General features: G+C 43.8%; 1 protein-coding gene across 1 annotated transcript in view; it reads left to right on the top strand.

The window, feature by feature from the left end:
- DRC7 (dynein regulatory complex subunit 7) overlaps positions 1-10,934 on the top strand; it is a 39,719-nt gene that overhangs the window by 5,732 nt on the left and 23,053 nt on the right. The window contains exons 2-7 of the mRNA XM_036752237.1: positions 358-558; positions 1,467-1,641; positions 4,715-4,840; positions 6,146-6,340; positions 8,135-8,293; positions 8,781-8,999. Coding sequence (XP_036608132.1) covers positions 377-558; positions 1,467-1,641; positions 4,715-4,840; positions 6,146-6,340; positions 8,135-8,293; positions 8,781-8,999 — 1,056 coding nt within the window. The 5' untranslated portion in view covers positions 358-376. The remainder of the gene's footprint in view (positions 1-357; positions 559-1,466; positions 1,642-4,714; positions 4,841-6,145; positions 6,341-8,134; positions 8,294-8,780; positions 9,000-10,934) is intronic.

The raw sequence follows: 10,934 nt of genomic DNA, 5'->3' as shown, positions 1-10,934 counted from the left end.
TATCCAATCCAATCCAACAAACATTTATCAAGTATTTATTGTGTGCACAGTACTTCTGCTGGGTGACAGTGTGGTAAAGAGATCTCCTTCTAAGATTACCCAGTGTTACCAAGGTTGGGCTGCCATGTGTCTGAGTAGAGAAAACACAAAACTATAGAATGTTACAATTGGAAACCATTTTAGAGATCGTTGAGTCTGACACCCTCATTTTTCAAAAAAAGGAGATGGAAACCCAGAGAGGGAAGGGGATTGTCCAAAGTCAGAAAGTGAGATAGCAAGAGCACAGACCAGAAAGTGGGGCTCCTGTCTTCTAATCCAGGACTGTTAACTCACCTTGCTTACCCTTCTTGTTTTCAGGAGCTAGATAGAAGTTAACATGGAAGTCCTAAAGGAGAAAGTAGAAGAGGAGGAGGCAGCAGAAAGAGAAGCAGAGGCTGAGCAAGCAGCAAGGAGGGCGGCGGAGAGAGAAAGAGAAGATGTCACCCTCAACCGAGAAGACCTCATAGACCTGGAGCAGAAGCTGAGTGAAATTGAAGTCCACATCCCCGAAGTTCCTGTGTTAGTAGTAGGGGACACAGGGAGGCTGGATTAGATGTAGAAGAAGCTGGGAAGAAGACAAGTGTCCTTCTCTCCACTGGATAGATGGGGAAATAGACAAACAGAATGGGGAGAATCAATTTTCCCATTGTCATAGAGTAAACCAGTGGCTGAAGGGGTTTAGGGGTTTGGAGCCTTCAGCACCCCAAAGGACTATCTGCAGCACTTCCTGCTGCTCTTTCCTTCCCATCCTCCTCCCACTCACTGCTCCTCTGGTGCCTCTTGGACCTAGGCCCAGAGGGAGTTCCCTGACCACATACATGCCCCCACCCACAAATCGTGCCTTCTACAGATAGCTTATCCCTGGCACATAAAACTTCCATTCCCTCACGGCCCTGATCTCAGCTAAATGAGAGGAATTGTCTAACAAAGAATTCACACCAAGGTCTTAATAATTTTTTGGCTGACCCTATGATTCTCAGTAAGGAACTTTCTCTGCCAGTGAAGATTGGCACCTTCTCTTCTACTTATATAATCTTAGAGACTCCTCTGGGCACACTGGGAGTTTGTGACTTGCTTGATGTCAACAGCCAGTATGTAGCAGGGCCAGTGAATCACCAAGTCTTTTGCCTCCAAATTCTAATGAACAATCGATAGCTTAATGAGTCATCTCTGCTCAGGCAGATTTTTGTGAAGAGAACCAAAAGAAAGCCTTGTTCATCCAAAGGAAGGACTCTCATGGTGGAATTTTAGACTGTGTCAAGCTAGTGGGGCATATAGCACTTCTTGGGGTCCCTCAGATCCAACCACAGAAGTATAACCTTACAGATCCCCACCTAGAAGACAGGGAGGAAGGTCTAGGTGATGTTTCAGAATTTGTCTCCATTCCTTCACTCTTTAGTCCATCTTTCTTCATCCCTGGGCTACAGGACCTTCACAAAGAGCACCATAGACACATCCACGCTGCCAGCATCCTACAGAACCAACACTGCCAAGGAACAGTTGCTCCTACAAGTGGCAGATAATTTCGCCCGTCAATACAGCCACCTGTGCCCAGACCGAGAGCCACTCTTTCTCCACCCGCTGAACGAGTGTGATGTGCCGGTAAGGACTAATGAAGGGAAAGGGCCATAGGGTTCGAGGAGCATAGACTCAGAGCTGGCAGTGACTTTAGAGGTGGTAGAGGGCGAACCTTTGAAGTGCTTCCCCTAAGCCAACTGATCATAGAACGACAGGATTTCAAGCTGGAATGAACCTTAGAAATCACCTATTCTAGAAACACCCCCTTGTTTTACAGCTAAGGAGGCTGAAGTCCAGGGTTAATCAGTTCATCAGTAATCATTTTTAAAGCATTTACTATGTTCCAGTCACCATGATGATACAAAAAAGGCAAAAACATGGTCCCTGTTCTCAAGGTGCTTCTATTCTTGTGGGAGAAACAACACACAAACTACTATGCAGGCACCAAGTTTAATCAGTGTTGATGGAAGGCAATCTCTGAGGGAAGGCACTAGCTGCTGGAGAGACTGATCAAGTCCTCCTGCAGAAGGTGGCATTTCAGCTGAGTCTTGAAGGAGGCCAGGAGGTGGAGGGAGAGGGGGAAGGAGGAATGATCAGAGGATGACATGGAGTTGGGAAATGGGACCACCATGTGCAGAAAGGTTATAGCATCAAACTTAGGACTTCTGACTCCAAATCCAGTGCCCATCCCTCTGTAAAATACCACATCCCTAGAAGGATTTACTATAGGGCTCTGAGCAATGGAGGAGGGTGGGAAGGAAAAGAAGAGGATGGTTAGTTTATCATTCTCATTAGAAAATGAAGAAAAAAGATGGTTTCCCTTTGAATCTGACCTTTGGAGCAAATCCACTTCTTTGGATTTCTTTACCTAGACTTATTTTCAAATAAGCTTTTGGTTTTAAAAATCTACCCATTCATACATTGGACTGATCACATGCTCCGTGCCAGAAGCAATACACTAGAGTCAAAGCATCTCCTGGTCCAGAGGGCTCCACAGGCCCTTGTGGAAGGACAATGAATGAGTATTCATGAGAATACATAGAGTAGAAACCTACCAACCATCCCATGGGCACCAAAGGAGAGTGATCATGGTATTATTGTCACTATATTACTCATGATCACAACCTTCTGCATCTCCTCTGCCCTAAGGGAGACTATTTTATGAGAGAGACAGAAATACAGAGACAGGAGTTGGGGTCACTTAGAGGAGAAAGAGATAGAGAGAGAGAGAGAGAGAGAGAGAGAGAGAGAGGGAGAGAGAGAGAGAGAAGGACAGAGACAGAGACAGTGAGAGAGACAGACAGACAGACAGAGACAGAGAGACAGACACAGAGACAAAGACACAGAGACAAAGGCGGAAACAGAAACAGAAACACAGAGACAGAGAGTGAGGAGTAGGAAAGGGAGGGGCAAGCATCATGACTCAATGGATAACGTCAGTTAGAAAGACCCGAGTTCAAGTTTTGCTTCTGACACAAGACTATAATTTACATACTAGATGCCAGTTTGCATTGGAGAATGCGTATAGGGCTAGGGAGCTCAACTGGTTGATATACGACACTAATGTAACTAAAAGGGACCAGTTTGCTTCTCAGAGATAAGCCCTACTTCACAAACAGCAGGTAAATTCTTAATGTTGGTCTGCTACCTCAACCGCTTTTTCTCCCATTTGAAAATTTGTAAGTTTTATTGATAACCTTTTGCTTTTATATAACTTTCATTTTTAAATCCCTCTCCCTTACTGAAAGAGCCATCCCTTTTAATGAATTAAAGAAAGAGATGGAGGAAAAGAAAGAAATAAAGGAGGGAAGAGAAGGAAGGCAGGAAGAGGGAAGGAGGGAAGGAAGGAAGGAAGGAAGAAACGAATGAATGAAGGAACGAAGGAAGGAAAGAAGGCAGGAAGGAAAGGAAAGAAAGGAGGAAGGGACAGGGGAATGAAAGAAAAAGAAAAGAAAAAAGGGAAAAGAAGGAAGAGCCAAGAAACAAACCCAATGAACTGAATTGACAGTTTATGCTGGTCCATACCTGTAGTCTCCCCCCACACCCCCCAAAAAATTTTCTGCAAAGAAGGGAGATAAGTAAATTCTCTCACCTCTTCTTGAAGGACCAACTTTCTCAATCACTGTTTACAAGGCAGATGAGGGGACAGAGTATGGATGGGCTGGGTTCAGGCTAGCTCCATGCATAGAATGTTAGAGGGACATTGGAGATCATTCTAACAACCAGAGCTGTCCGCAATGTATCACCTTAGGAGGTAATGGGTTTCTCCATTCCTGGAGGTCTCCAAGCAGAAACTGAATGACCCACTTGTCCAGGATGTTGTCTAGGGAATTCCTGGTGAGGTACAAGCTAGACTAGGTAACTCTGAGCCTTGGGTGCAGTGACTTTTCTAGGATTATAGAATTTAGAGCTGAGAGGGGTCTTGTTGATCCATTAGCCCACCTGCTTTGTTTACAGTAAGGAAAGCCAAGTGATTTGCCCAAGGCTATGGTTCCAGTTAGTACTGGAACGAAAACATGAATCTAAGTCTTCTGTTAAATGCTCCTCTCAATAAGCAACACCACTTCCCACAAGACACCACTGAGAGTATTATATGACTCCCAGCAAGTCAATGCACCATCTTTGTACCCAAAAGTCAGCACAGCAGTTCCAAGGAGAATGGGAAGGGTGTAAACAACGCAAAGGAAAGAGAGGTTTCCAGGAAAAATAGTAATTGCAAGGAGCAGCGCTGCTATTGGGAGAAGAAAGGATCTCTCCCTGCCTCTCCTGGGTGAGCGCCCCGAGGGTGGAGGAGATGCAATCAGTTATTCCAAGGAACATAGTTTTTGCTTATGACCATAAGATAACCAATTCAGTTTGATTCAGCAGGTATTCTCTAAGTGCCGTACCTTATGCTGGGGGCTGGGCATACAAAGATGAAAAAAAAAATACTCCCTGCCCTCAGGGAGCTTATAGTCTGAAAGATGAACTGGTTCTTCCAGGAGCTAGATCCTATATTCTAGTGGGGACAGTATCTTAGGAGTTCAATGCCTAACCTGTAATTAGGGTCTGTAGTGGCCACTCTGGACAGAACTTGCTCCCTCACTCCCAAGGGACTTAAGATGATTTGAGTTGGCATGCCTCCAAACCCCAGCTCAAGCCTGACCTCTCCTTGCAGAAGTTTGTGAGCACCACAATCCGCCCAACTCTGATGCCCTACCCAGAGCTCTACAACTGGGATTCCTGTGCCGACTTTGTCTCTGATTTCCTCACCATGGTGCCCCTGCCATCTGCCATCAAGCTGGTAAGAGCAGCACACGCTGGCCTCACAGCACCTCAGTGCTCCATGTAGGGGAATGGCATGGGTATTTTACATATAGATAGAATGGAAGTCCTCTCGTGTGTTGGGGATGAGGTGGGGGGAACACCTGGCTAAAGGTCACTCAGTGAGTGTGGGGCAGAACTGAGTGGAAGATGCTGTGGCTGGCTGAGGCAGTGTGTTTATAAACACCAAGCAGGCTGAGCGATGCCAGACATCTGCCCACCATTAAGGGAGAGAAAGACAGGCACTCCTATTTGCCTTCACTTTTGAACTCTTCACTCCCCATCCATCTGTGACATCAGGCAGGGCTTTGGGTGAGAATACGCAGAAGAAGAAGAATTCCTCCTTCAAGGTCCTCTGACCACACCCCATGCCATCCATTGATGGCCGGGGGCTTTGTCTAGCATCCGTGATTAAGAAATGCTTGTTGATTGATGGATTGAAAGGTGGGCGTGAGAAACATAAGTTACCCTAGGAGAGCCAAATTAGTCACCAGAAGGCAACAGGGACATCATTCCCCCTGAAAGGCAGAACTAAGTAGGGTTAGGAGCGAGGGGAGGCAGATTTGTGTGCAACATACAGAAATTCCTGGCAACTGGATCGTACTGGCTGCCTTAGGAGGTAATGGGCTCCCCATCCTTGGATCTTCAAGCAGATATTGTAGAGAGAATTCCTCAGACTAGCTGACTCTGAACGTATGACTTTCCTAGGATTATAGGATTTGAAGCTGGAAAGATCCTTAGCAATCACCTAGTCCAACCCACCAGCCAGGTGACTGTATAGAGCACTAGACTTGGAGTCAGGAAGACCTGAATTCAAATCCTCCCTCAGAAGGTAGATAGCTGTATGACCCGGGCTAGCCACTTCTCCTTCCTCTGCCTCAGTTTCCTCATCTGTAAAATTGGGTCAATAAAAGCAACTACTTCATAGGGTTATTATAAAGATCAAATGAGATGGTGTCTTTTACAGACTTTGCAAAACTTAGAGTGTTCCATAAGTAACATCATCATCATCTTCTTCGTCATCATTACCCAACCCTTTCTTTTTATAGAGAAAGAAGCTAGAAAGTAATCGAGAGGTTACTTACCCATGGTCCCATTAGTCCCCAAGTCCCCAAGTCCAAATCAAGGCTCTTTCCACCACAAGGACTGATTCTCTCCCTTTCCCCTATAAGCACAGACTTCAGGTGGGATTGTGTTCCCAGTAGGCAGAGAAGCCAGGAGCTACTCCATGACCAAAGAGCTTCCAGGACCCACTCCCTGACCCATTTACTTCTGCTTGTCCCAGCCAGAATATCTGTTCTCCCCTACCTCTGTCCTCAAGTACCAGAAGGGGAACTGCTTTGACTTCAGCATCTTGCTATGCTCCATGCTCATTGGCGCCGGCTACGATGCCTACTGCGTCAGTGGCTACGCCAGCCAGGACCTCTGTTCCATGGACCTGACTCGGGAGGTGTGCCCCCTGCTGAAGAAATCCAAGGAGGTGAGAGGGGGCTGGATCTGGGGCTGAAGGACTCCTTCAACCCTGACTTTTTCCATAAATGAAACAGAACTATTATTATTGACTAGTGGCTGGTGAGCTTCCCCTAAGAGGATTTCACAAGCCATTCCATTTCATTGGAAGAAGAGAAAAAAGAACAGACAACAAAGATAGTACAGCACACAACAGGGGCGTCTTACCCAATGGTGGGACCATTCATTACCCTGTGCCGTCCGGGCCTTATGGCCTCTGATACAGCACACATCATAGGCAATTAGGTGATAGGACACTGGGCCCGGAGTCAGGAAGACCTTACTTTGAATCTGGCCTCAAACACTTCCTAGCCAGATGGGCAAGTCACTTAACATCAGCCATCTCAGTTTCCTCTACTACAAAACGAGTATTATAATGGCACCCACCTCTAGGTCTATTGTGAGGATCAAATGAGATTATCTTTATAAAGCACCCAGCACAGTGCCTGGCACACTGTTGGCTCTTAATAAATGCTTATTAACCAACTGACTGAGTGGCGTGTCTCCATCCATTGTCTTCTTTAGTCCTCACAAAGTCCTGTGGAAAACACAGGGGTGGGTGTTGCTTTCTCTATTTTACAGATGAGGAAACTGAGACCCAGAAATGTAAAATGGTTCTCCTAAGAGCCAGCAGCTTAATGGAAAGGCTATGTATTTTAAGGGACAGAGCAACATATGCATAAGGGAAGATAACTTCTTTTTTTCATATTTCATCTCTTCACACACTGAGTACTCCCATCAAAATGGCCTGCTCAGTGGTACCAAAGCCCAACATTTTATCTCCTGCCTCTGTGACTTGGCCTAGAGATTCACTTGTGCCTAAAAAAGCACATAACACATGCCTTTTCCATTGTCTAGACCCTCCTTATCTACGACTCAGAGAATCCCCAACTTATTTTTTTCTTATTTTTATTAATTTTTGTAATTTACAACACTCAGTTCCACAAGTTTTTGAGTTCCAAATTTTCTCCCCCTCTCTTTCCCCACTCCTCCCCCAAGACAGCATGCAATCTGATATAGGTTCTACATATACCTTCACATTAAGCTTATTTTCCCAGTAATCAAGTTGCAAAGAAGAATTATAACCAATGAAATGAACCCTGAGAAAGATGTAACAAAACCAAAAAGAAAAGAAAAGAAAAAAGAACAAAATGAGGAGCAAATACTTTGCTTCAATCTGCATCCAGATTCTGTAATTCTTTCTCTGGATATGGATAGCCTTTGCCATCATGAATCTCCTGGAGCTGTCTTAGTACTTTGCATTGTTGAGAAGACCCAAGTCTATCAAACTTAATCATCACAGAAGCAATGTGTCTGTGGTTGTGTACAATGTTCTCCTGGTTCTGCTCTCTCCATTCATCATCAGATCACATAATACTCTCCAGGTTGGGAAGATAACTTCTTGTAAAAGTTTTCTGATGTTGTCCTTCAGTGCCTACAGTACTGGGTTAGGGGAGTGTAGGGTACAGAGAGATTCAGGTCCTTTCACCCATCCCTTCCTAAGTAGTTAGGTGGCACTGAGGGTAGATGCAGAGTCAGAAAGTTCTGAGTTCAGATCTGACCTCAGATACTTGGTAGTGGTATGACCCTGGGCAAGTCACTCAATCTCTGTCTGCCCAACTGTAAAATGGGGATTATAACAGCACCTACCTCCCAAGATTTTTGCGAGGTTGAGTTAATGTACGTAAAGTGCTTTGTAAACCTTAAAGGACTATATAAATGCTAATATTTACTATCATCATTATTATTTCTTGTTGGGCTACAGGTTGTTGTAGAAAAAGAGAAGGTAGTGCTCAAAAAGTACACAGTCAAACCCCCAAGGGACCTACGCAGCAAGTTTGAGCTTGGCCAGATAGCCAAGAAGGAGGCGGAAATTACAGCTGCAGAGGAGAAGAAACGGAAGGAAGAAGAAGAAAGACTCTTGGTGGGTTTCATGAGCTACACAAGTTGGTGCTTCCTGGACATGCTGATCAGGACACCTCAAGGAAGTGCTTATGTACACGGGGGAAACTGAGGCACAAGGCAAGAGTGAAACTTCTCTGAGGCCACTCACTAGAGGCATCTAGATCTGAATTCAGAGCTCTACCTTCTGGGTTGTTGTTGTTTTTTTCCTTTGAATTTTAACCACCTCTCTCACCACTTTCTTCTTTCCATCTCCTAGAAACATATGTTGTAAGTCTTCCTGGGTCTTTTACTAGACAGGAAGAGATAATCTTCCAGTCCTTGAAGTTCCAGACCACTATATGGTCTTCAAGGAATTTGGGCATAGCTATTTTCTCCCCATAAGAAAAGCCTACACTATTCTTCTGGGCCACCAGGCCCATGCCTAACAACACCCCTCCCACGCAGGTTGTCCTTTCCTAGGCCCACCACACCAACCACATTGTTGCTGACCATTCCTCTCCTCTCAGGAATTGGATAAACCACCTCCAGACCCGATGCGTGGTCTTCGGATCCATGCGTGGGTCCTTGTCCTGTGTGGAAGGCGTGAGGTACCTGAGAGCTTCTTCATTGATCCATTTACTGCCCGCAGCTACAGCACTCAAGATGAACATTTCCTTGGAATTGAAAGCATCTGGAATCATAAGAACTATTGGGTCAACATGCAGGATTGCTGGAATGGTTGCAAGGTACCACCATAGGAGGAAAGCAGCCCAGCCCAGGCCAACCAGAGGAACACAGAGCTTGGACCTTTGGGACTCCTTGACTTGTGCTTGTTCAGGGGTAATAGGCATCCTTGCTGAAGACAAGCAAAAAAAAAAGTACATGATCTACTGGGGAAAGTGGGAGTTCTTTGAGAGAATAACACATGCCTTTTCTGTTGTCTAGACGCTAAGGCCTAGAGCCATCTTTGATTCTATCCTCCTGCCTTTGGGCAATACTGCATAGCCAAAAAATCCTAGGTCGTGGAATAACAGAGTAAATCTAACCTATATCCAAAAACAGATAGCACAACCTCCTTTTACCGCCCATCTAGCCTTCTTTCCACATCTTTTCATCAGGAGATTTTTCCCTTTGTTCAACCAAAGTCTCTTAAATTGTCATTTTGTCCCACCTCCAGGTGATCTTTTCCAGGTGGACAGGGAGGGAAAATTGGCCACTAAGCTCTTTGAAACAACCATTCAGGCGTTATTGCTAAGTTTTCCCCTTAGCCTAATTATTATATATGAAAAGATGACACCCAATTTAGAGTAAAGTTTAAAGAACTATAAATACCTAGATAAAATCAGATACCTTCTTCACTAAGGTTTAATTATTTTTGGCCATTGCTAAGCCTGTCTATTCCCTGAGGCTGCAGGATTTTGATACTATACATTCTAATTCACCCTTTTTTAAAGGAGTTAAAAGCCTTTTTTAGGAATATAGGTATAGATATGGAGACATAGAAATAGATAGAAATATTGATATAAATGATATATCCTGTGAAGAAACCCACGTTTAGATTGAACAATGGTCAAGAATAATTTAAAGTTAGTGTAAAATACATCTCATTTTATCCAGATATTTATTTTTTTATTTTATTTTACTTGTAGTTCCAAATTCTCTCCATCTCCCCTCCCCTTCCTCCACCTATTGAGAAGGCAAGAAAAACAAAACCCATCACAAATGTGTATAGTCATGCAAAATAAATTTTGCGTTAGCTATGTTTCTCTCTCTCTTTCTCTCTCTCTCTCTGTCTCTCTCTGTCTCTCTCTCTCTCTCTCTCTCTCTCTCTCTCTCTCTCTCTCTCACACACACACACACACACACACACACACACAAAGAAAAAAAAGGAAGAGGAAAAAATATACTTTAATCTGCACTCTGGCTCTATCAGCTCTATATCTGGAGGTAAATAGTATGTTTCATCATGAGTCTTTTGCAATTGTGGTGGGTCATTGTGTTGATCATAGTAACTACATCTTTCACAGTTATCTTTACAATATTTCTGTTACTTTTAAAAATGTTTTCCTGGTTCTGTTCATTTCATCATTTCTTATAGCACAATAGTATTCCATCACATTCATATACCATAACTTGTTCAGCTGTTCCCCAATTGAGGGCATCACCTCAATTTCAATTCTTTACCACCACAAAAAGAGCTGTTATAAATATGTCTGTACATATGTATCCTTCCCTCTTTTTTTATCTCTTTGGGGTATAGATCTAGTAGCAGTATTACTAGGTCACCGTTTAATAGATTTTTGGGCATAGTTCCAAATTGTTCTTCAGAATAGATGGACTAGTTCTCAGATCTACCCACAGCACATTAGTGTACCTATTCCCCCACCCCTTTCCAGCATTTGTCATTTTCCTATTTTGTTGTCTTAACCAATTTGATAAGTATGAAGTGGTAATCAGAAAAAATTTGCTGCTAATTTTTTCCCAATTTCCTGCTTTTCTTCTAATATTATCTGCACTGGTTTTGTTTGTGCAAAAAACATTTTAATTGTTTTGCAATCAAAGTGATCCATTTTACTTCCTGTGAATCTATCTTTTGTTTGGTCATGAACTCTTCCCCTATCCATAAATCTGACAAGTAATTTCTTCCATGCTCCACCAATTTGTTTATTAACACCCTTGAT

This window comes from Trichosurus vulpecula, chromosome 3 (assembly GCF_011100635.1).
Source record: "Trichosurus vulpecula isolate mTriVul1 chromosome 3, mTriVul1.pri, whole genome shotgun sequence".
NCBI lineage: Eukaryota > Metazoa > Chordata > Mammalia > Diprotodontia > Phalangeridae > Trichosurus > Trichosurus vulpecula.
The sequence above is the reverse complement of the archived record's forward strand: the minus strand, read 5'-3'. Positions and strand labels throughout refer to the sequence as shown.